Below are 26,464 nucleotides of genomic sequence, written 5' to 3' on the forward strand. Positions count from 1 at the left end.
CGTTCTACATTTTTAAAAAATGAATAAGGCAGATGACATGTGCACGTTCAGGGTTTTGTGAGAAATTCAACTTAACTTTATGGCCAGGGGTAGATGCAAATGAAATGACTCACTGATGAAATTAGCTGGCATTTGTAAAATGTTTGACAATTTATCTTGGACTCTCATTTTATCGTCACACAGTCACACAACCACAAGATGCATTATCCCCATTTTATAGGTGAGGAAACTAAAGCCCAGAAAGGTGAGTTAGCTTGCTAAGGTGCCACATGTAGACTTGAACCCAAATAATAACAGCTGAACTTTACTGTTCTGAAGACTTTGCATACAGTGTCTCGTTTAATCCTCTTAAAACACTTACGAGGTAGGTTATGGTTAATCATGTGCCCATTTACAGATAAAGAAATTGAGGCTTAGAGGGTTCAGTACATTGGCAAAGGTTCAAACTGAGACCTGTCTCACTGCAAACCTGTGTCTAAACACAGAGCTTTCTCAGGCCTCACTTGGCTGTGAAATGCCTCATGGGGTGGGCAGGTGTGACCAAGGCTGCCGAGTGGGTTGCGGTCAGATCCACCCTGCCACTGGGTTGAAAAGCCTCCGCCTGCCAAGCTACCTCTGTGGGTGAACTATTTTCAGACCTTGGGCTTTCAGAAGTGCTGAGGCAACCAGGATGGAAGCCCAAATACTGAGAAGGTGCCCAAATGACAGAATACCAGAGTGAGCAGCTGCCGGCTGGCCTCACCCACTGAAAACCTGGGATCCCCTACATCCATAAAGATGTTACAGACGGAAAATGCCTGGTAAGTAGAGAGGTCCCAGCAGGCCTGACTACCCACTGCGGCCAACACGGGGTGTGGACGGGTGTGGATATACGGGGAGGCAGCTGGTCCACGGTCAATTTCTTCACCAGCAGCTAAAGGCAGCCCTGGCATCTCCACCAGCGCTAAACGCCCTCCTCTAAACTCCTCTAAATGACAAAGCTCCTGCTTTTATAAGTTAATCAAAATCCTGACCATGGATGAGAAAGAAAAAAATACTCCATTAATTAAAACCTCACAGGATGCCAATGGTAACAGCCTGCAGATGCTTTCTAGCTCTGCTAATCCTATCGGGAGACCAGACACCAGCGATCAGTGCAAGAGTCACAGGTGCTGTGATTAGGCCTGAGAGCATGTAACTGTGACAAGTGGAAGAAGGGCGATTTTTAATTCTCCCGAAATCCTAAGCTTTGAAGGAAAGGAAATGATTAATGAGAAGCAAGGCTTTCCCTGCCTTTCCAAGAGAGGTTGAATTTCCAAGGATCTTCTCCATGCAACCAATAGTGTCTCTAAAATGCCTGGAGAACATAAAAAAAGAATACCTCTGGTCATGTGACAAATATTTATTGAGCATCTCCTATGTGCCAAGTATTTTGGAAGGTGCGGGAGACGCAGTGGGAAGGTAGATAAAGTCCCTGCACTCATGGCGCTGATAGTCTAGAGTGACGGACAATGAATAAAGTGTAAACAGGTAGGTTGGGGGTGCGATAGAAAACAAAGCAAGGGGGTGGGTGGAGAGTAAAGGGGGTGAGGACTGCCTTGGACTGTGTGGTCAGGGGCAGCACTCTGAGGCCGTGCCACTTGAACAGATACTTGAAATAACAAGGAAAGCCAGGCCAAGAGCTGGCCCCAGGCATTTCAGACGGAGGGCACTGCGGGTGCAAAGGCCCAGAGGCCGGGTCGGACTTGATGTGTTCTAGAACAAATAGGAGACTTGTGTGATAATGCGACCCATTAATGTGAGAGAAGGGAGGGAGATGAGGTGGCAGAGGTAGGCAGGGACAAATGATCTAGAACCTTCTAAGGATGCAGTAAGATGGTTGGATCTTCTTCGAAGTGACTTTGGAGTGTTCAAGCAAAGGGGTCATAACAATCTGATTTCGGTTTCTGAAAGTTAGACCTGGCTGCTGTGTGGAGAAGGTTATGGGGGTGGGTGGCAGGAAGTAGGAGGGACAAAAACATTCAGCAGGACTAATGGCCCATATTAGATACTATTGCCTCTGATAGAGCCCAGTGACATTTTTGATTGACTTTACTGTACAAGTACAGTAGTTAGTGTTTTCAGAATGGATTTCTCCATTGTTTCACAGAGTTCTGTCATTTCAGACTCTCTGCGGTCTTAAGGCAGTATTTTTATTTTATTTTATTTTTAGTTGCGGACATAAAGTTTAATGAAGAAATAAATTTAACCATGTCGAATTATAAACTTAAAAAATACTCTGTAAAAGAACCTGTTCAGCCCAGCCGGGCGTGGCTCAGCGGTTGAGCATCGACCTAGGATCAGGAGATCGGGGTTCGATTCCCAGTCAGGGCACATGCCCGGGTTGCGGGCTAGGCAGCCGATCAATGACTCTCTCATTGATGCTTCTATCTCTCTCTCCCCCTCCCTTCCTCTCTCTGAAATCAATAAAGATATGTTTAAAAACAAACAAACAAACTTGTTGAAAGAATGAAAAGACAAGCCATATCCTGGGAGAGAAATCTTTGCAGAACACATATCTGATACAAGATTTCTGCTCAGAATACACAAAGGACCATAAAACAAGCAACCTCAATAAAAACAGGTGAAGATCTCAACAGAGAAGGAAGTCATACGGTGTGCTTCAGGCAGTACTTTTATAAGCTCACCTACCCTTTCATCCTTCTAGGAGCCCAGGAGTGGACCTGGAACAGGGAGGATTGACTGTAAAGAGTTAAGAATGTACATTAACCAGGAGGACCAGTGAAATTGTTTTGATATTCTCAAAGTGCATAGAGGCGGTATAATTGTGCCTTTGAAGTACTGAGGACACACCCGCTCTGTAATGTCCAAGAATGTAGCCACCACTCCAAGGTGATGTCATTTGGGAAGGGTGAGCATGTGGGCAAGGGACTGTCAGCCCTAGTAATGCAGGCGCTACAGGGAGAAAGGGCAAAAAAGTCTGTGTCTCCATTTTTTGCACCAATTCTTCACATTCTCATTGAGGAACCGCTATGGTCTGAATGTCTGTGTCCTCTGAAAATTCATATGTTGAAATCCTAACCCTCAAAGTGATGGTATAAAGAGGTGGGGTCTTTGGGAGGTGCTTAAGTCATGAGGGTGGAGCCTTCATGAATGGCATTAGTGCCTTAGAAAAGGTTTCTAGGGAGATCCCTCGCCCCTTTAATCATTGAGGACACAGTGAAAAGCCACTGTGTGAGCCGGAAAGAGGGTCCCTACCCAACTATGCCCGCACCACAATCTTAGACTTCCCAGCCTCCAGAACTGTGAGAAATAGATGTTTGTTGTCTATAAACTACCCAGCCTATGGTATTTTATTGGAGCAGCTGGAATGGACCAAGACAGGAACTGAGGCTGTTTTTTAGACTTTTGTCCCATCGATGCCCTTACGATCAGAACAGAAGTATAAGAGGTTGTTTAATGTAAAAAATATTGAAATCTCCCTGGATATGAAGTTCCCACTTATTTTAGGTTTAAGTGTCTCCTTCTCTATAGAGTGGGGCCTTGTGCATATAAATTGATATTCCCAGGGTAAAAACAGAACCTTCTAAAACTAGGATCTCACTAAGCAGGGAGATGGCACTTGTTACTGATGGGAAGTAAATCTGGATTCACTTCTAGCTGGGAGGAAGCAGACCAAAAATTCAGAGTTGTAGGTCTCTGGCCCAGGCAGATGGGCTAGAACGTGAACCATAAACCTCCATCACTTATCTTGGCAGAGAGAAAATTGGAATTTTGGAGGAAAGTTTCCCACCAGGCACTCAGGCCCAATAAATACTTCGACTCCTTGCTGAGATCCTGAATGCTCTGCACTCTGTCCAGCAGGCTGCAAAGGATGCTCAGCACTGAGCCTCTGGACCATGTGTCCACTGGAGCCACCTGGAGCACTGATGACAACTCCATGCCAGCACTCACTTTCTGTACTGCATTCTTTCTTCTTTCTCTTTTTTCATCTGCCCGGTGACACTTCAGTAATGCCAATATGGACTGACTTGAGAACATTTCCTTGGTGCCAAGGTTGTGAGATGCAATAGAAAAGGAAATGAGAACACAGGCTTTTAAATGGGTTCTAATCCTGGCCCTCCTACTTACCAATTACATGGCTTTGGGCAAGGCTGAATCTCCCTGTGCCTCAGTTTCCCAGTCGGTAAAATGGGGATAATGTCTATCCTGTCAGCAAAGAGACTAGAGGAAATCATGTATTTGATTAGATGAGGTCAAGCACTTAGTAGGCATTTAGTAAATGTTTGTTGTTGTTATTGTGGTTATTACATTGAGAGAATTGGGTTAAGTAAGATATACTCTCATTGGGGCTTAAAATCTAGTATGTGAGATAAAACACACTGAAATAATTGTAATATAGGCAAAAGGTGAAAAACGCTCTAATCAGTATGTGAAAAAAAGCTGTGGAGAATTAAAGATAACTGCAAATTCCTTAGCACTTCCTCCTTTGAGAGCCAGGGTCTAGTTCCACACCCACCTCCTGCCCTTGGAACTGGTCTTTGACCAATAGTGCAGCTGAAATGACTCTGGGTGCCTTCTGAGGCTAAACCATCAGAAGCCTTGTGGCTTCCTCCTGATTTTCTTGGGATGTTCTCTCTTGGAACTGAGCCACCACACGGGGAGATGTCACCTCTGGGTACTCTAATCAACAGCCCCAGCTGAGCATTAGCTGTCAGCCATGGGAGTGAGCTGTCTGACACTGTCCAGTCCAGTTAGGCCCCCAGGTGACTTCAGCTGTATCAGTACCCAGCACACCTTGTGGTGCAGAAGAAAACCTAGTAAACTCACAGAATTTCCAGACATAGGAAGTTGTTGTTTTAAGTTTTAAGCACTAAGTTTTGGGCAGTTAGTCATGCAGCCAAAAATAATCCAAGCAGGAGTTTAGAACAAAAGAGCCCATTTCAAGTCAAGTCATCATGGAAAGTTTCTTAGAAGAAGTGGGATTTGAGAATGTCCTTGGAGGGAAAGAATGGCTCCTGGGAGAGTCATTCCAGAGAGAAGGCCAAGTTAGAGCAACGATCTAGAGGCAGGCCAAGGCAGGAGACATTTAGCACTGGCAAATAGGGAAGGGCTGCTGCTGGAGTGCAGTGCTTGGAGAAATGGGGTAAGAGGAAGAAAGCAAAGCTGATTGGGATGTTCAGGGTCAAATACAGTGGCTTTGCAGACAAGCTGACTTCATTGCTAAAAAGGAAAACTCGTTTTTGCTCTTCTGAGTAAATGGCCTAATGGGAAACAATGGGGCTCTATGGGTAAGAAAGACAGGACTCTATGGAAAGAATGAAAACCATAGAGTAGCTGAGCTTCCCAGAAGACACTGGAATTAGACGGTTGCTTGGGATCCCCCACAGTCTTGCCACAGTAATGTCCTAAGTCCTTCGTGGCTTATGAGGTGCTCTTGCCCTGGCTACCTCGCTGACCTGATTTCCATTCCCTGTATCCTTCAGTCACTCCTCTCAGGCCACACTGACTTCCTTGTTGTGCCTTGAAGAGCAAGCACAGCACTTTTGCACTGTATCTGTGAGCTTGGTTTATTTTTAAAATCTATTTATTATTTACACACACCCCCCACAACTAGAATGTAAGTTCCACCAGGGTAAGAACTTTGGCTAATGCTTAGAATAGTTCCTGGCATATGTGGCTGCTCAAGAAAAATTAAAGAAAATGATGAATGAATAAATGATCCCTGGCAGTCCTAGGGCTTAAGGTGTCTTGTTACATCTCAGCAGCAGGGCTTTCTGGATCTTCATTTTAATTCCCCTCCATCAGTCTCTGCTTCCTGCTATTCCCAGGCAATCCTCTCCCCATCTATTTGCTGAGCTTTTCTCTCACAGCTTCAGTGACTCATCAGGTGGCTTACTCACAGCTCCCTGCTTACTCACTGCCTCTCCCTGAGCATCTGTCCAACTTCTGCTCCCTCAGCTAACCTCCCAACTTACCCTGGATTTACAGCTGAAATTCCAGAGGCAGAGAATCTCATTGGGTCAGCCCATTCCCCATTTAGGTAGAGATTTTGGACCTTTGACTATGTTCTGGGTCATATGTCCATGCTGACTCGATTATCTATGGCATAGGCACAGAGCATGGCAACCTAGACATAGAGACCTGTGATTTCACTTGGCAGAGGCACATAGGTGCAGCTGTGGCCTTTAATGACCAGTTGATCAAAGCCTGAGTAATGATGGCTGAGTAATTCTTACTTAGGGAGATACTGAAGCTTCTGAGAAGAGCAATGATTGACCAGATCTATGTTTTCAGAAGATAACTTTGGTTACCTTATGAGTGAGACAATTTATGATGAAGAAGATGGCATGTGCAAGAAGAGTTAGGAAGCCATGACCAGAGAAAGCTGATGTAGCTTCAAACCAAGCCAGTGACAATGAGAGTGAAGAGGAGGGAGTAGGAGCAAGTGGGTCTTGAACCTGAAGATGTCCACCAGGCACATGAGGCTAGAGTTCGGCACAAAGGCTGGGTCTAGACAGCTAGCTCTGGAAGTCATAAAGATATTAGTTAAAGCTGTGGAGAGCATAGTACGGCAAGAGATAAGCCAAGACAGACATCTGGGGAACTCTCAGATGTAAAGAACAGATCAAAGAAGAAAAGCTTGACAAATGACCTAAATTGGAAACATTTATACAGATGAGTAGGCACTCAGAGAGTCAGAGTGGCGACGAGAACAGAGAAGGATTTCCCTACACATTCTCAAAACTCTAGGTCCAGAGGATCCTGCATTAGATCTTGCTCTGTTCCAACCCCAACCTTCCAGTCTGACTGTCTTCCTGCAGAAAGCACTGGTACTTCTTGGGAATCCACAATATTCTAAAAATACATCAGCTGCGCTGCAGTGCCACAATTAGTGGAGCTGCTGTCCCATGAAACCCTCATCACCATTTTGCTTAGATCAGAGAGCGGATTAACTTTGATGTCTGTCTGAAACCCATGCAGGACACCACTGGTGGTCTGCTCCCTGCAAGCATTCAATCTTCACATCCAAGGAAAAAAGGAGAAAGTGCTGGGTAGGAGCCCAAACCAATTTTTTTTCTCAGTGATTGAGATGAAAATATGCACCCTAGGACTCCTGACATATGTGACTTGCAGTCTGTCTCCCTACATCCCTGAGCTCTTTCTCCTTTTGCACAAATACTTTCCCCCAGACCCAAACTTCCTCTGGCTTTTACAAACATTTGCACAGCTATGAAGCCCCAAGCCCTCTGTCTATGCCATGTGGAAATTTCTGTCGCTATAAGGGCTCCTGGTGCTATTGCAACCAAAACTGACTCTAATCGAAGTTCCTGGGAGCACGTGGGGTGGCCTGCGCAATACGATGAACAGTGGAGAATCAGGCCGCAAGAGGGAATGACGGAAACTCCAGGGTTCCAGGCAGGTGGGAGATATACAGAAGTCTCATCAGAATATTAGCAATGATAAAAACTCACTGCAACTGTGCTATCTGTCCTTGTGTCACCATCCTTATAATTCTGATTTCCGTGAGAAAGGACAATTAGACCAGGATAGAACTGGACCCACACTCAGACAGCATGAGCTCACTGACTCTGCAAGGTAGTGTAGGTTGATGGTAAGAGCAGGTCTCTGAAGACAAACAGCCTGAATTTGAATTCCGGCTCTGCCACTTAATAGGTACGTGACCTTGAACTAGCCATTCCTGCTATGCCTCAGCTTCCCCCTCTTCAAATGGAGATACCTATACATGGGGGTTGGTGAGTACTGAACAGATAAACCTGTGATCGTGACTAACACAGGGGAACTGTTCTACAGCCTTGATATTGGTATTGATAGGAATGTACAGGGCGCCTAGATTTACAGTCCAACCGAGAGTGCCAAGATGAGAGGTCATTCTCTGAAAAGAATCAGGAGCTATTATTAGAGGAGGCTGAGTGGCCAAAAAGCAATTACTTGCTATCCATTGCCACATCTCATTTCTCCACCAGACCGTGGACACCATGAGGACAATGGACTCTACTGTTAATTCACTGTTGCCTCCTCCTGCACCTGAAAGGTGCCTGGAACATTGTTCCTGGTTCAGTGAACCTTTGTTGAACACACAGATGTTGACTGCTTCCTTTTTGTGTTCCCAATCAACTAGTTTAATGCTTTCCCCTGAATACGTACACAATAAGTCTTTCCTGATTTAATTTATAGGTCAGTGGAATTCTTGGAAACAGGGAGAACACTGGGATCAAAGAGATGGACTTAATATTTGGTAGGACTCAGTGGCAAGCAAGTGCTAAGTTTTTGGTGTGATGATGCTAATAAGCTATACAAATGGCATAGATGGCCTATAAAGCAGGGCAATCCTTGACTTGCCGCTCAGGGAGGTGTTAAGCAAATGAAATTACACCCATGGTGATTTCATCTGGGACTCCTTCTGTTTTCAAAGACAGAACCTAATTCAAATTGGCTTCAGTAAAGAGGGGACTTTGTGTTACCCAGAAGTGCAGGGATAGATCCCATTTTAGGCACAGCTGGCTTCAGAGGCTCAAATGTAACATCAGCATCTGATTTCTATCTCTCAGGTCTCCTTCTGCTGTGTTTTCCTCATTCTCAGTCTCTAAATGGTGGTCCCCAGCAGCTCCAGGGTCTCATCCTTTCAAGTTCAAACCCAGCTTTCCAGCAGCTGGGACAGACCATGGTTGGCTCAAATGGGGGTTATGTGGCCAGGAAGTTGCAGCTATATTTGATGACCAACCCCTATAGTGAGGGAGCTTGGCCAGGCTTGGTCATATGCTTAAATCTTGGAGCTGGGAAAAAGTAAGGATTTGAGAGGGGGCCTGAGAAGCCCCAGCTTACCTCATGGGAGAGGAGTGGTTTGCCGAAAGATATTCAGGGTACTATCAACAGAAAGCCAAGTGGGTGCTGCTAAAATGACAAATGTGCACTACACCTGGGGATTTTCATATCATGTGATATAAAGCATACAGCACTTCATTCCCTCTTTCTATGAAGTCTCCTGTCCTCACCCTAACAAGCTCCAGCAAGCGCCTGAGGAGCAGCTGCTTCACCCTTCAGTCATCTGTCTTCCTCCTCTGAACCTCTGTAGCCTGCAGGACCACATCACTCACCGGCAACATCGGGTCATTAGTTTTCTTTTTATGTATATGTCCTGTCTCTTCATCCACATGGCAAGATCCTGGAGAGCAAGGGTCACATCTTATTCATCTTTGTGTCCCCCGTAGCACTTTGCCTGGCGTTTGGGGCATGGCTGATGGTTCATAAATCTGCTGACAGATTGAACACCTGATTTATATGCTTCTGGAACCACGGAGGCAGACAGTAGCTTGATTCAACTACAAAACTACCAAGAAAGAGGCAACCTGTGCTCTGAAAGCACACCATTTCTGAAAGATCATACATCTTTTCTGGACTAAATAATGTTGCTGGGTCAAGATGAATATCCTCTTTGCTCCCCAGCTCCCAGCTGCTGGTATCTTTCTTATTTGTAAAAGACGGGAGTGAAGGTCCAAGGAATCTTAGTCTCAGCTGCTCAGTCAGCATACCCCTGGGCAGGTCACACGCAGCCACAGCCCACCCTGAACCATGGAGGATGGTGGTCACAGGAAGACCAAACAGACGTCTGTCTTCAGTGGCCTCCCACCCCAGGCAATAAGGCAGAGCCCCAAGGTCCCATCCGCGGGGCTGGCGCTGGCTCTCTGCCCTGTGCTGATCCCCACTTACTCCCCACCCTCATTTGTAAAGGGAACAGGGGGAGACACGGGAGGGGAAAACGGAGTCAGAAAACGTCTTCTGCAGCATGGATGTGGAAACAACATTCCTCCCAGGCTAGTCTTGGTGCAGAATCCCCCTGCAGGCCACGCTGGGCCTGGCGATTTGCCCCCTTTGTCTCTAATCCCCTCAAATCACCCCCGGGGAGGCCAAGTGACTTGTCCAAAGCCGTGGTTCCCTCACCTATAAAAGGGGCCGACTTAAAAGGGTATTAAGTCAGCTGCTGAAATCAAAGCAGTGGGGGAAGAACAGGACAGCGTGGCTGGTAAAGGAGACAGTGGCAAAAAAGGTCAGCAGAGGTCAGCCTGCTCCCCCTGGCGGCTGAGGGGAGAGCCACACAGAGGTCAGGGCAGGGCCGGGGGTGCAGAACTGGGATCCCGGCGTGGAGAGCGACAGCAGAAACAAACTGCATCTAAAGCCACCTCCAGGGGCCCACAGGTGCAGGACACGGCGAGGGCGGGCGGGAGGCGGTGCGCCGACCGGAGGCCCCGCCCCCGCCGCCCAACCCCGCCCAGGCCCCGCCCACCCCGACCTCGCCCCGCCCCGCCTCCTAGCCCCGCCCCCAAGGCCCGGAAGCGAAAGCGGCTCCGCCTCTTCCGAGCCGGGTCGGGCCCCGGCGGCTGCAGCGGGATCCCGAGTCGCGGGGCTCAGAGCCGGTCAGGGCAGCTCCCGCGGGCGCCATGTCCCAGAACCTGCGCACCGCGCTCATTTTCGGCGGCTTCATCTCCCTGGTCGGCGCCGCCTTCTACCCCATCTACTTCCGGCCCCTGATGCGGCTGGAGGAGTACAGTGAGTGACCTCTGTCCGCTTGCGGTGACCCCGTAACTCCACGTGGGGACCCGGAAAGATCTCGACTCCGGGGTCGGGCTGACCTGGGTCTGAATTCTGCCGTGTGCAGCTCTGTGACCGTAGACGAATGCCTCCATCTCGCCAATCCTGAGCGGATAACTAGTTCTATAATATCTGAAATCCACCCCTCTAGCCTCCCTTGATCCTCCAAGGTGGTAATGAAAGTGGCCTGCACATAGTAGGTCGACACCAAATGCTAGTTCATACTTACAGTTAACATTAACTGAATGCTTATCATACATCAGGTTATGCATACATTGGATGGTTCAATTTCCACAACCTCGTTTTGAGGTAGGTATTATTACCCACTATACAGGTGGGGAAACTGAGGCTCAGAGGCTCTAGAACATGCCCAAGGTCACACAGCTAGTAAGTGGGGAGGCAAATATTCCGACCCAGGCCCCTGCCTCCAGAGCTTCCACACACTGCAGCTGGGAATGGTGACGGGGGGAGGCCGATTGAACCCTAATCTTCCTGAGCTTGAAGGTGATTTTATTGGCAACTTCATTTCCACTCCCAGAGATGTCTTTGGGCGGAAATGTTTCAAACCTAAACACCTAAACTGTTAACCTGGGTTTTTTTAGATTTTTCCTCTCTTTTCTCTAATCTTTTTTCAGATTCTGCCGTCTTCATTTTAAGCTGGTTGCTCACATGACAATGGTGAATATCCGGGGAGTAATTTTCCTCCTTAATCATTCAAGTCCTATCATACTAAAAGCCAAACTCTCCTTCCTTGAGACCTATACCTCAGCAAGGATTAGCACTTTGATACATCTGAAACCATCTGTCAGGGAGGAAATATTGGGCATTAGAGGCTCATTGTGTTCTCCAGGAAACCTGAATCATCTTGAAGATGGAAGAGGGCCAACCGTGCCCCTTGAGAATATTAGCGGAGGCTGAAGGCTTGGTGATTTGAAGGCGAAAGCTCCGTGTAAACGCTCTGCCCATTACAGATGCTACAGCATTTGGCTTCTGGAGGCAGAGCATTTGAAATACACATTTAAATTTCCTCATAGCTCCTTTTCATCAGCCAAGATTAAAATGGCCTCTGTGCATCCTGCCTTCCAGCCTCAGTACCATGCGTGGGGGGTAAACGTAGGGCTGTGGGACGTCCTGCATAATCTATTTCCATCATCCTCCCTTATTGGATCCTGGTCACAGGCTATTTTATAACAGCCTCTGGAACTGCACATGGGAGGAGGGGGGTCTGCTTTGGATCCCACTAGAAAAGTTTCAATTTTGAAGACTAGAGCAGTGGCTTTTACCTGGGGATGATTTGTCACCCAGGGGATATTTGGTTCTATCTAGAGACATTTTGCTTGTCACAACTGGGGGTGGGGTGGGATGGGGTGAGTGTGCTACTGGCATCTAGTGGATAGAGGCCAGGGATGCTGCTAAACTTTCTGCAGTGCACAGGATAGATTCTCACAATAAAGAAGTACCCAGCCTCGAATGGGAATGGTCATGAGGTTGAGAAATCATGGTCCAGATCAGGTGATCAAGGTGGAGGCTTGTGCCGTGGATCCCAACAACAGTCTTACAGGGATTCTCTAGAACCTGTGGTTGTCTGAGTCACTTGAGACAGGCAAATCAGGCCTTTTAGGTGAATGGTTAGTGAGTGGCCACAATATCTAGTTGAAGGCAGTCTATGTCTGCCCACTTTTATGGTTCAATTTTACTTAATTTGCCCCATTTTGCCTCATTATTTGAGAGTCATAACTGATTCTTTAAACAGGTAAGTAATACTAAACAACTAGTATTTATTAAAAGTTTACTATACATACCATGTCTGGCTCCCTTCCAAGCACTTCATATATATTAACTCATTTAGTTCTCATAACAACCCTCTGTGGTATTGATGTGAGCATAATCCCCATTTTACATGTGGACAGACTGAGGTATGGAACAGTTAAGGAACTCACACTAGGACCCACAGCTGATGAGTCACAGACCTGGGATTTGAATAGGTGCCCTTAATCGGTGCACCACGGCACCATACCCCCTCTAAGGGAGTGAGAAAATCGAAGGCAGGTGAGGGGCTAGGAGATGAGGACCTTAAGGGAGGTACTTAACCTCTCTGAGCTCGGCCGCTTTCCTCATCTGTAGCAATGGAGCTTACAGGGAATTTACATTTTTGGGGGTGTTTTTAATGAGATTACAGGTGTGGAAATATTTAGTATAGTCTTATATTAGGCATCCCATAAAAACATTTTAAAAAATAAGGAACCATGCCCTGGCCAGTATGGCTCAGTTGGTTGGGAGTCGCTCAATCCCTGGCAGGGGGCGTGCAGGAGGCAGCCGATCCATACTTTGGTCTCGCGTCTATGTTCCTCTCTCTCCCTCTCTCTTCCTCTCTCTCTAAATATCAATAAAAATACTTAAAATAATAATAGTGAGCCACAAGGGCAGGGATGTTAGACAAGGAGATTTAGGGAGGAGACACACCCAGGGCTGGGGTCCAGGCAGGTGAGGCGTTTGTGATCATGGGAGACCACAGGAAGGGAGAAGCTTAACTTAATTTCCACATGTTCAACTAGCATTTATTTAGCTTTTAAAAAAAAATTTTCAAAGCCTGGATTTTAAGGGTGGGTTAGTAGTTTGGAGCATCGTCCCATACACCAAAAGGTTGTGGATTTGATTCCTGGTCAGGGCATATACACTAGGTTGTGGGCTCAATCCCTGGCCACTGATTGATGTTTCTATCTCGCATTGATGTTCCTCTCTCTTCCCCTTCCTCGCTCTCTCAAATCAATTAAGAGAAAAAGCCATATCCTTGGGTGAAGATTAAAAACACACACTCCAAAACCTGGATTTTAGTAATTACTGTGTACCTGTCACTGGTAGGTGCTGGGTGGACATGACCAAACAAAACAGAGCACTTCTCTTCATCTCACCTTCGTCCCACCCACCTTGCCCACCCACTGCTTGGACTCTGAGTTGCTCTCCCTGCTTCCACCAGGCCCCCAGCTACTTTAACAGTGGTCTTTCCGCTTACTTTTTGTGGATGATTTCTACCTTATTTGCATCTGTAGTTAAAGAATGTGGACTGCGATTTTGATTCTTTGATATTGGTGAAGATTTGTGGCTTAGTACAGATCAATTTTTACAAATGTTTTCTATGTGCTTGGAATGCTGTGTAGTCTCTGGTTGTTGGGTACAGGTTCTATATATGTTGATCACAGATCAAGCTTCTTGATTCTGTTTAGATATTGTGAGGCCATGTTATTAGGTGCACATAACCGAAAATATTCTGGAGATTGTTTTCAACTATCATTATATAGGGGTCTTCTTTATCCCACATATTCCTCCCCACTCTATTTTATCTGATGTTATTATTATAGTTAGCCAGCTTTCTTCTGGTTAATATTTTCCTACATATCTATCCTCTTATAGTCAGCCTTTATTTGTACTTAAGCCTAAACTGGACTTTTTGTTGTTAATACTCAAGAATATTTTTTCCATTGATTTTTAGAGAGTGGAAGGGGGGCAGGAAGAGAGAGAGAGAGAGAGAAACATCGATGTGAGAGAAACACATCAACTGGTTGCCACCCACACATGCCCCAACCCGGGCCAGGTATCAAACCTACAACCCATGTATGTGCCCAGTGTGCGGGCTGACACTCTAACCACTGAGCCACACCAGCCAAGGCTAAACTGGATGTTTTAATCCAATCTGATCATCTCTTTTAACTGTTGGATTGAGTTCATTTTCATTTATTATGTTTATTATTATATTTACTTTTATTTTCTCCATCTTATTTTGTGTTTTCTATTTTTCTCTCTATACTTCCTTTTTTCTTCCTTTCTTGCCTTCAAGGCTTTATTTTTCTCCCTCCTCTACTATGTAGTTTGAAAGTTTTACATTCTGTTATTATTTTATGATTATTGTTTAAAGTTAGTCCATATTTTTACCTCCCTGTGAAATATACAAAGACCTTAGAACGCCTGAGCTCCACCCTGTTCTTACGCACAACCTCAGTCCTACCTTGTTTTTGTTGCTCCCTAAATCACGATGTTTCATACAGTCACTGATTGTTTCTCTTTACCCACATTTTTCAGGCACAAGTCCTTCTTGCATCTCCTTTCTAGTTTCAGTTTTCTTCATTCTGAAATACATCTGTTAATATTCCTTTAATGAGAATTTGTAACTGGGAAAATTCATTCTTGTTTGTCAGAAAACGTAGAGAACTGCAGGTCTTCTGCTGTGGTCATGGTCATGCTATTTGTTCTTTGAATTGCATCATCCTGCTTGGTTAAAATGCTTCAGTAACCCTCTGCTGTCCTCAGAGCCCTGAAGTATCTGAATCTGAAGGACAAGGTGATGAGATTCACTCTTGACCGGCGTTGCTCTGTAATGTGAAGGGGGGGTGGAAGGGTCAAGGCTGGAGGCAGAAAGGCCAGGTACCAGAAGGCTGTACTCCCCGTGGGCACGGGACAGCGGGGAGAAGTGACTGGAGCCTGAACCAGAGTGGTGGCTCTGGGACTGGGAAGAAGTACTGAATTTGGGAGCTGTATTTAAGAAGTAAACTCCAGCCCGGCCGGGCGTGGCTCAGCGGTTGAGCGTCGACTTAGGATCCAGGCGATCGGGGTTCAATTCCCGGTCAGGGCACATGCCCGGGTTGCGGGCTCGATCAGTGACTCTCTCATCATTGATGTTTCTATCTCTCTCTCTCCCTCTCCTTTCCTCTCTCTGAAATCAATAAAGATATATTTTTTTAAAAAAAGAAGTAAACTCCACCTGGATTTGTGACTGATTAAGCCACAGGTAAGGGAGGGAGAGGAAGGAGAATGGCACCCAGCTTTCTGGCTCCGGCAGCTGAGGGGATGGAGGTGCTGGTCATTTAGTAAGAAACACAAGAAGGAATCAGTTTTGGGGGTGAAAGGACGAGCTGGTTGCATTTGGGGTATATTGAGTTTTAGGTGTCAGGAGGTGCTCTTGGAGATTTCCCATAGGCAGTTGGAGGTCCATTCTGGAGCTGAGATCCTGGAGCTGAGCTGGAGCTAGAGATGCAGTGTCATCAGCACTGGATGGGATCAGAGTCATTGGAGGGAAGGGCTCCCAGGCAACATTCAGAGATTGAAAGAGGCAAGTCAGCCGAGGACCAGAATGCTGGTGAACACTGAAGAGCAGCAGTCAGGAGAAGGGGTGGCCAGCATTAAAATCAGGAGAGGCTGTAGTCACCAGCCCCATGAAGACAGCTGTTCATGAAAAGGGGTGTGGTAGCAGGGTTAGGCTTCTTGGAGACAGGAAGAAAAGAAGTGAAAATAGCCATTAGATTTTTTTTTTAAAGGTAAAGGTCATAGGTCACTTTGTTAAGAATGCTCTAGGTGGTTTGCAGGAAGCAGTGGGCAGAAAGCAGATTGCAGTGGAATGAAGAGGAAACGGTATTAAATTCACTAAGGATGTTTGGCCGTATGGGAAGGAGAATGCCAAAATGTATTTGCAGCAGGTCCAGGGGTCTAGTGAGAGTTGTGTTTTACTTTTGTCTGGGAGAGACGGGAGAGCCAAGAGAGTCTCTGGACAAAGAAAGATGCTGGAGAGAGGAGACAAGCCATAGAGTGGGAGGCGGTGTGGGATCTTGAGATCAGATGGAGGAGAGAGTCTTGGACGGAAGGCAGGACACCTCTGCTGTCAGCTCAGGAGGAAGGGCAGGTATGGAGGCAGCTAAATCAGGTTAGATGTTGGGAAGCTGTGGGCGCTTCCCTCTGTAATGCAGGAGGTCGGGTCATCAGTGAGTGAGAGGCACAACCACCGGCCAGGCACTCCTTCCTTGAAACCCTCTCATGCCTAGGTTTCTGTAACTGCCCCCTCCGAGAGTCCTCCTGGCTTTGCTATGTTGCTCCTGCCCTTCAGCCACTCCTCTTAGCCTCTCCTGTTGGGTCTTCCTCCTCTGACTGTCCCTCATGTGTTTGTATTGCTCAGGATTCTGGGCAGATCTAGAGAAGCCCATAGTTCTTGGAAGGGCGGGGCAGTCACCCAGTCCTTGAGAAGTGGAGCCAATGGTGGCAAGGCAGGAGCCGAGGCCATGTAGGGCTCAAGCGTAAAGTCAGTGTGGGCCATTCCGCTGGGCTTGCCTGGCTGGTGCTGGCCAGCCGGGGCATGGGAGTGTGGGGACAGGTAGGTTCCAGGGCCCCTGCTGGAATAAGCCACAATGCAGCAGAAAAGAGGAGAAGGCTGCTTCGGTAAAATAAAGCCAAGGAGATCTTCCATGCTTTACAATCAGGCAAGCTGCTGTCACAAGCCTGCCTCAGGGGATTTAATGTCGACATTCACTGTGATCTTCAGCTCTTTCACTAAACCCAGCCAGACTTTACTCAGAATTACGTGAAGTATAAGGTCAGCTCTGCACAGTGTACCTTGGTATCAAAATGAGCCCTGGGGAGGTGGCGAGTTGGCCTTGGTGGTCAGTGATCCCAAACAAGAAGTATGGAGAACGTTGTGCTTCTGGAGGGAATCCCAGATGTGCCTTTTAGCTCTCATCGTGTTCGCACGGCTTGTCTCGTCTGAAGAGCCCACGTTCAGGGAAGAGAACAGATGCTGTAGCTTGAAGCCTAATCTAACTTCGTATCCCAGAACCAGACAGTGATCCTGAACATGGCCTTTTAAAATAACTGATATATGGCATTTTAGGCCAGCCCGTGAAATGAGACCGAATCAGATCCTTTTCTGTGGTCCTGTTCAATTTTAAATTTATTAGATCTGCGGAAGCATAAAATCATACTTTTACCAGAGACCCTATGCTCCTTAACTCCTCTCTTTTAGGTGACTTGCCCAAAGTCATTTAGCACATTGCAGGGTGGACACCAGACCCTAACTCCCCAGTCTTGTCTGCTGCTTACTGACGCCCTGTCCCACCTGACTGCAAGGAGTGTTTCATAGCACAGTGCAGGTTACTTGCAAGAGCTGTGAGAACCTCGGTTCTCCTACCTGTCATTTGTGTGTTTTGCTGCACCTTGCTGCTCCCAACTAACAGTACATTGTACAGCGTCCAAATACGGTTACACGAAATCGCTTGATGGGGAAATGATTCTTACCAGAAGGGCATTCTCCCTGTCACATGCCAGGTGCTTAGAATATGCTTTTTATTCCTCCCACCACGGAGTTAAATGAGATGCACAGACAAGTCTTGTTTTCTAAGCAGCCTTACAGAGCTCTCTGAATGCAACTAGACAATCTGGTGAGGAAACGTGTTTACAGGGTTGGGAGGAGCCAGTGCTTCCAGTGGCCATTTGGTCCCCTCAGCTACTAGGCACACTGGCCACCACGGTCATTGGGCCCCCTCGACTGCCGGCTCGCACCTACACTCGCCACCAGTGCCCATCGAGCTCTGGATCACCCCGTGCACATCTAGATGATGTATGTGTCCAGGCAACAGCAGCAAATGGGAGCCCTGGGAAAGTCCTTTTTAAATTTTACATTTGCTGTTTGAAAAAAGCTACTTTGAAGTAATCATCATGGAACAGTCACAGTGTTGTCAGACTTCCTTATACTTATTTTGCAGTTGTGTATTTTTGTTACTAAAAAAGGAAAAAAACGGAAAAGACCTAAGAATTGTGCAATAAATTCCTGTCTATCCTTCACTTAGATTTACCAGTCCTTTTTTTTTCAGTCCTCACCTAACGATATTTTTTATTGATTTTTACAGAGAGAGGAAAGGGGGGGGAGAGAGAGAGAGAGAGAGAAAGCAACACCGATGTAAGAGAAACTTTGGGTGCCTCTGTAGGCGCCCCGACTGGAGATCCAACCCACAGCCTAGGTATGGGCCTTGACTGGGAGTCGAACACACACACTTTTTGGTGCACAGGGTGATGCTTCAGCCAACTGAACCACCGGCCCAGGGCACCAGTTAACATTTTGCTACATTTGCTTTTTCTCCCATATGTAAAATATAACATATCTATACATACATACATATATAGACACACATATATATGTGTCTGCATATAATAGGATTATTACTGTTGCTTTGCTGAGCCATGTGAGAGTTGAAGACACTGAGTTTTCATTCCTAAACACTTCAGCATGCATTTCCTACAAACAAGAACGTTCTCTTCCATAATCACAACACAATTTAATGTTGATACAATGCTATTATCTAATACTTAGTCTACATTCAAATGTTTCCAGTTGTCCAATTATCTAGGCTGTGAGTTGCTTTTATTTTAACTGTTTATTGGCAGGAGGAGATGGGGTGAGGGGTTCCTGAGGTCATATTCTACACCTGGACAATATGGCCATTAAATAAGGATATGCTTTCATTTTCAAAGACTTAAAAATTATTAGGTGGTTTCTTTTACTACCGTACAAAAATCTACCAGTCTGCATGCATTACCAGTTTAATAATACACCTTGGCCCTTTGACTAGAGATAACCATCCTCAATTAAAACTGCAAATCAAACCGCTGCCTTAACACCAGGGGGCAGAGTCGGGCTTGCTGAGACTTGGGGAATGGGGCCTTTTCCAACTGGCATCACAAAGCCCCAGGCCCAGTGGCACGTATTTGCATTTTAATCATTTCACTCCTGATAGAAACATGCTCACTACTAAAAAGCCAGTCATTAGCTTATTCTGATTTGTTCACATAGTTAAACCCCCCTGACTTCTGCGTCGCCCTTTTCCTGAGGCTTATAGACATTTGCTATATCTCTAATGATAACAAAATAGAAACCTAACTGTCAACCTCATCAAGATGTACTTGCTAAATCCTGAGGGACCAGTTTGTTTCCCTTTTAGCGTCTTCTGCATTCACAAACAGTGTCTTTGTGTCATATCATGAATTTATAGAAGATCGCTCTGGCCTTAGAGTATTTATAAAACATTAATGGAGTGAAGAACCAGGGGAGGTAGGTAGGATGCTAATTCTGGTTATCAGTTGGTAGGAACTGGTCCAGCAAATCGGTTTAAATTGCCTGTCCAAGCCATTACAAAAAGCAAGGCACAGAAAAGAGGTGGTTGCATAAGGAGAGGGTTATAAAGAGATTATGGTCTATTTAAAATAAATCCTCAGCCTCTCATTAGCAATTAGCAAGAATATGTGAAGACAGGGGTTCCTGTCTCTCTGCTCGGCTCTCCGCTGCACTGTAAGTGGTTCGACGGGCACTCTGTCGTTTCCATCAAGTCCACTTCCTTTGATGCTTGGCAGTCCGCCGGCCTCTTTGGCTCTGCAGTACCTGCCTCGGGAAAGGTGTTGAGTACACCAGGATGCCCGACTTCCTTACATCTATAGGTCTAGAGTGCTTTCTGGCAACCCATTGTGTTTTTAAAAACTTACCACTTCCCTCTTCCATAATACTGGAGAATGGACCTTTCAGGTGTGGAAAATTATATCTTTTTGTTCCTGGCATGATCAATGACAGTATAGTCAGTCTTTTACTAACTGGAATTTTCTAAGAGCATGTTTGAGACACGTCCAGACTTTGAGACTTCCGTGTTGGCACTGGGGGAGGGCCCAGCCCTCCAGGACTTTAACATCTTAGGAAATGAGATCCCCTGTTGAGTTATTTTAGGACGTCTGACGCCTAGAGGCCCCCTTGTCATCCGCTGTAGGTGGAAGAAGTCTTCAGCATATCTTGGGCCAGAGGGTCTTGGCTGTTGTTCACCCACCACTTTTCAGAGAGGCCCAGCAAAACCAGGGCGGGCCATCGTCTGTAATGGGCTTCATTATGCTCTGTCTTCCCTCTGCCTCTCTTAGAATAGATATCAAGATTCAGGTCATCCCTATTGCCCAGCTTTTTTATTTGCCAAAGCAAAACTTAGCATTGATAAAACTATCAGGCAGGTCACTTAGGATTGACTTTCTGCCACATCGCTGGAGACGCAAATTCAATGAATATTCGATTTGGCAAAACCCTATTTCTTGTACCTTTATGCTTGTATAACTTTACGAGAATTCAGAGGCTAGAATAAAGAAAACGGTCTAATATTAAATAAGAGCTAAATGTGGATTTAAAGGAATACTGTCAGTCTGGTTAAAACAAAGGTCTGATTACAACATTTAATTACTGTAATTTAGTAGTAAACATACTTTGGCTCCAAGTCTTTCCCCTGAAAGGCCATTTGTTTTTCGAGATACTTAAAATAATAGGTCTTTGTTTTCACAGACCTTGGGTTTATTCTAAGCCACTTAGAAAGATGTGTCAGGGTGCTTGAAGCCCACAGACATAAAACGCCCAATTTCTCTTGGCCCTTGCCTGTTGGACATCTCCAAAGAGATCGGCCAAGCTGCTGTAGCTAGAACACACTTCCTAATTGGCACAGCACCTGCAATCAATTAGGGAAGCTTCAATTACCCAAACCAAAGCCACCCACCCAAAGATTAATTTTCTGCTCTATTTCCTATCAAAAACATAGCATATTTAGCTCTGGGCTTAGTCCTTCAGTGGAGTACATTTTGGACATATAAACTACATCGTTTTCTGTTAATTGCACTTGTTCCTTCAATTCAGCAGCCTTCCCCTCATAATATCACGCCCACCAGCTCTTTCAAAATTGTTTTTTCAGTTGTTTTGTTGCCTTTCCAAAAATGCTGAGCACACAGAGAAAATATGTTAGTTGGGAGCTTTTCTTTTGAAATATGGTTTTCTTTCTTTCACTGAAAATACCCAGGTTGTTTGCTATAGGATCTAACTTCCATAACCTAAAAACTTTGAGTAACGGCATCTCTGAATTTAATAGCACTCATATATTGGTTTCTAACTGTCCTTTCGTGTCCCGTGTAAAATACAAATATTTCCACCACCACTGCCTCCCCTTCTTGCTAAAAAGTAATTTTTCCATTGTGTTTCTCAGAGAAGGAACAAGCTGTAAACCGGGCAGGTATTGTTCAAGAAGACGTGCAGCCACCAGGTAAACTTAACAATCAAAGCAAAGTCTCCTTTGTGCTGTTGTGTTGTGTGTGGGGGAGGGGTGTTTGCTTTGCAATGGGAGAAGTCTTCCATTTAGGGGCCTAGATTGTGATTGTGCTACTTATTTTACAGCAGTTGCCAATTCTTAGGTGCCACTCCGAGATTTCATTTTAATACATCCCTCCAGAATATTTTTTGTTAGTTTGCACCCTCCTCTTTACCCCTTGATAAGTAAGCAGAAAAATGTAATGTTTACAATTAAATATGAAGTGTGAATAGCTGTTTTGCAGACTTATTTACCAAGCACCTATTTAAACACCACCCTCATGGGAAAATACTGTTTACTTGTGAGCTATTTTAATTGATGCGGGATTCTGTTTTATACAAAAGCTAAAAAGTTCCCTTTATTGCTGGATGGTTAGTTACTTTAAGATGATCCAGGTTGGCCCCAGTGGCTTTGGTTCAGTGGTTAGAGCGTCAGCCTGTGGACTGAGGGGTCTCATGTTCGATTCCGTCAAAGGCATGTACCTCGGTTGTAGGCTCAGTCCCTGGCCCCAGTTGGGCATGTGCAGGAGGCAGCCAATCGATGTTTTTCTCTCTCTCCCCCCTCTTCCACTTTGTCTGAAAAGCAATGGAAAAATATTCTCAGGTGAGGATTTAAAAAAAAAGATGATGATGCCAGTTGGCTGAGAATGAGAGGGTTCCAGCTTATTAACCCAAACTCTTGTAATTCTGTGGCAGGATTCTTTTTTATTTCATTTTTAACTAGGCCAGATACATATCTTCCTGTTGTGGGGCAATCTGAGCCATTTACACGCCTCTCATGGCTGCCAGGGCTTCCTAGCCGGCTATCCCGGGGCCCCAGCAGCTTGCCTGCGCTCAGACAGCCTATCAATTGCACGACTCAATTCTCATGTCATTTTGTTTGTTGGGGGTTGAGGAAAGTGGTAGGAAGTTTAAAAAACAAATCCTGTTTTCATTCTTGTTTCTTCCTCTAGGGTTAAAAGTGTGGTCTGATCCATTTGGCAGGAAATGAGAAGGCTGTCACCAGCTCTGATTATGAAATTAGACATCTTCATGCTCTATTCTGCAGCAACTATAATAAATCACCTCGCTATAGGACGGCGGCTGGAGAAGAAAACTCTATAATGCCGTCAATGAGAGTACTGTGCACAAGGATTAATATTTCCCTTCTTAAGTATCAAAAGAACCCTGGAACAAATCACACCATTAGGAAGGTTTTCGTGATTTGGTTTACTTTCTAAAAATGAAGCCGTCTCACCCAGCTGTGTTGGAGAGCTACTTATTGTTCAGTCTCCACTAACCCAGCCACGCTGTGATATGAATACAAGCAGCCAGGGTGCGGGAGGATCCCGTCTGTTTCCCCATCTTCCAAATAGAAAATTCCTGTGAAAATCCACCATGCCGAGCAGCCTCATAGGCCTCTTTGAAAATGTTAAAGTTGATAAAACTCTTTGAGGACAAGGTTCATTGTACCCTTTAAGAATAAACAGTTCTGCTGAACTAACTCGTCGAAGGTTGCTGCATGTTGGAAAATAATAAATAGGAAGCAAGTCAAACGACATGGGAATGTATGCATAGTAGGAATCAGTGTTGACTTAACAGAAGTGGAAATGGGTATATTAAAATGATTTCTTCTTACTCCACAACGGTCTAAGTTTTTCTGTAAATTCTTTCTTATAAATTCATTAAATTATACCGAGAAGGACTGTTTGACTAGATTATATTTGACTAGATACTTGGCTCTGTGGTGTTTGTCAGTTTGTTTACAAGTAACAATTTTAAAGGCAAATAGCAAATTTGTTGAGACAAATATTTACTGAATGCGATTCTCCACCAGGTGCCTCGCCAGGTGCTGCAGAGACGGGCGTGAGAATGCGCACTTCTTCCTCTAGTGCTCTGTCCGGCCTCCACTAGATTTATATACTTTTGAAGACACATCTCTTTTCCAGTTTTCGATCTCCCAGCGTGCCTTGCACATTACCGTCGTCTCTCTTCAGATGAGCTGCCTGATGACATCAGTTCATTATTGTGAACTGGGAGTTTGCTTAACAGACAACTGGCCCGATTCTGTAATTACTGTCAAAAGGAGTAAGATTGTTCCAAAACCAAAGTCATCATTCTTGGTAGGGTTTCCCTAACATTTAATTGACTTACAGTTAACAACCCAATAAAAGCAGGTGACTCACTCAGGGTACATTTGACCACTATTTTCCTTGGAGGGCCACTAGGAAGTTGTGTAACTGAAAGTCAGATGTTCTGTGGGTGCCTAATTGAGATTTCTCTGTGACTGAGGCAAGCGCGTGTACCATCTGCTTTGGAAGACAGCCAGGCTGAGATGACTGTCTGAGCGTCGTAGAGAACTTTGGGGCCTCCACTGCCTGTTTGTCAGATGAAACAGACTCAGTTTGGTCTCCTGAGGGGGATCTTTGTCCTGGCCTTGACCCTGCCCTGGTTCACCTCTTTCCCGAGATAAAGGGGACTCTCTTGTTCTGCTCAGCTGCTTGATGTTTATAAAAGGATCACTCTTCCTATTGTCAGAGGGGTAGTGTCAGACTCTGCTGCCCACACTGGACAAAGGCCGGTTGTAAGGATGCCACTCATGAGGATTGACAGAGGGCCTCGCAGTTCATCCTTCCCAGGTGTGTCTCCCGGATGCTGAGGAAAGCACTAAAAAAGGGATCTTAGTCCAACACATTTAGGAAACAGTTAAAGTTAATTAACTATTTGCTCTAATTTGATGATTTCCGAGAGAGGCATAACATTTCCCAGATGTATTTGATCACAACATTTTTCACCGATTATCTTCAGGGATTAGTGACCATCAACATCCTTTGGGGAAAATCTTCCTCTAGACTGGTGCTTCTCCAACTTTTTGGTCTCAGGACCCTTTAACACTCTTAAAATTTTTTGAGAGCTCCAAAATGTTTCTCTTTATATGGGTTATATCGGTAGATTCCATATTAGAAAGTAAAACAATTTTTTAAAATAATTTGATTCATTTAAGAATAACAACAGATTCATTAGGTTAGTATGACATATATTTGTATAAAAAAGACATTGTATAAAAAATTACTTCCCAAGACAAGATAATTCGCTAATTTCTTTAATATCCATCTTAATAGAAGACAGCTCGATTCTTAGTTCAGCTTCTGCATTCGATTTGTTGCTATATCACAGTTCGTGGCCTCTGGAAAACCCCATTCTTTATACTCATAAGATGAGAGTAAAAAGGGTAAACACTTTGGTCGCATTGTGAGACTACTTTTGATGACACAGAACCTCTATAAGGGTCTCGAAGACCATTAGAGGTCCCTGGACCACACTTTGAATCTAGTTCCCCCCCCCCCCCTTGGATTTAGTCAGACCTTTGAGAATTGTGTGTCTGGCTGCATTAGTTCCCTAATTGTTGCTTATAGTGAACTGCGCTTTGGCATGTCCATATTGAGGGAAATTATAAGGGATTGGTCCTTTATTTTTGATATGAAACAATTTCCTCTTTAGGAAGACTTGGGGTGACATTTTTTAAACCTCAGAACCAAAAGTCGCCACACTGCTGAACAGTTGGTACAGTTATCCTGTGCACATTGACTGTGTTGCTTGTTTCGCTCTTTGTATTGGCTGATAGGAGGCCCAACCACACTTGCGGTTGGCTTTTTAAAACAGCACCAAGACCTTGTGGAATGTATTTGGGCTATTACATTCACTTTTCGTTTTCCCCCTTGACTTTATTTTCCTTACTGCTTTCTCATTTCAGTTTTCTATCTCATATTGTATGTGAGAGCCCACATTTTAAAGTGAAGCAGGGCATGAACAGTATTCATTCAATTGACAAACCACTTCTAATCTAGTAAGGGAAATGAAATAAATTCACAACAAAGATGAAAGTAATACGGAATATGAAAAGTGCCTTTAAAAAGGTTTAGAGTAGCTACTGATGCTTGGCACCTGCAAACCTTTGTCCCTGCAGCTCTACTCCTAGTTACTCATGCAGCAGAAATGCATCCACAAGTTCCCCAGAAGACATGCTAGAATGTTCACGGCAGCCGTGGAAACTGCTCAAATGCCCATCAACAGAGCAATGAGTAAATGAACTGTGATAGTCACCGGGAGCGAATACGGGATAGTCATGAGGATGAACAATACGGTGAATCTCCCGAACAATGGTGAATGAATTAGGCCAGATGCCAGAGCAATGCTTTTTAGATTCCATTTAGATAAAGAATAAAAACTGTGTCAACTAAGCCATGCAGTTACAAGTCAGGGTAGCGGCTGCTCTTACCTAGGAAGGCGACGTAGTGACAATGGGTCGGTCGGTCATGGGAAACGACTGGGCACCCCCCAAGTAGTTTGGAAAGCACTGACCTGGAGGCCGAATCTGAAGGTGTCCTCGGTCCACGCCAGCCCCAGCCCGAGCTCTGCAGCCCCGTGTGCTGAGCAAGCCGCCAGCGCTCCCTGCCCGCCTGTCGCTCCCGGGTTCAGTTGCCTTTGCCGCCCTGGGTGGGACCCCACGGACAGGTGATTTTACTCTCCCAGACTCCCCACACCTGCTGAGTGCAGGAGGCGTTCCCCAATTTCCTCTGCCTGTTGGTAACAGAATGCACAGCTCATTGGCAACCCCTGTGTGAGGGACCAGCGGGGGCACCGGGGAGCCTGCTAACTGGCACTGAGAGTGCCTGAAGAGGGTGGTGACTCCGCTGCTCTCCTGGAGCGGGGTTCTCAGCCCGGCAGTGTCAGCTAGGTCACCCTCCCCGGGGCCTGCCAGCTAATTGGAAGCAGCGGGGCGCCCATCACTCCTCTGCTTCCATTCTGCTAAGTGGTGTTTCCCAAACAGATCATCTGAACACACTGGGAGAAATGAGAATTTTGCTCCTCCCAAGAGTTGGGGAACAGTCCACAGCAGTCTCCTCTTCCTGGGGTTCTGGTTCCATGGCCATACCTGATAAAAAGAAAATGAAAAAAATAAAATAAAAATTGAGATGCTTTGTC

General features: G+C 45.5%; 1 protein-coding gene across 2 annotated transcripts; it reads left to right on the forward strand.

Annotated features, from left to right (window-relative positions):
- Positions 1–10,329: 10,329 nt before the first annotated feature.
- Positions 10,330–26,413, forward strand: SMIM20 (small integral membrane protein 20). 2 transcript variants are annotated; one of them, XM_081159088.1, is made up of 3 exons: positions 10,330–10,548; positions 21,399–21,455; positions 22,453–23,196. In XM_081159088.1, the coding sequence occupies exons 1-3, from the start codon at positions 10,440–10,442 to the stop codon at positions 22,488–22,490; spliced, it is 204 nt and encodes a 67-aa protein (XP_081015214.1). In that variant the 5' UTR covers positions 10,330–10,439; the 3' UTR covers positions 22,491–23,196. The 2 variants fall into 2 exon arrangements, with proteins under 2 accessions (XP_081015214.1, XP_081015215.1); XM_081159089.1 differs by lacking the exons at positions 21,399–21,455; positions 22,453–23,196 and adding an exon at positions 23,316–26,413 and having other exon boundaries at positions 10,362–10,548.
- The last annotated feature ends 51 nt before the right edge of the window (positions 26,414–26,464 follow it).

The sequence above is a fragment of the Miniopterus schreibersii genome (genome assembly GCF_964146895.1).
Source record: "Miniopterus schreibersii genome assembly, chromosome: 1".
Lineage (NCBI taxonomy): Eukaryota > Metazoa > Chordata > Mammalia > Chiroptera > Miniopteridae > Miniopterus > Miniopterus schreibersii.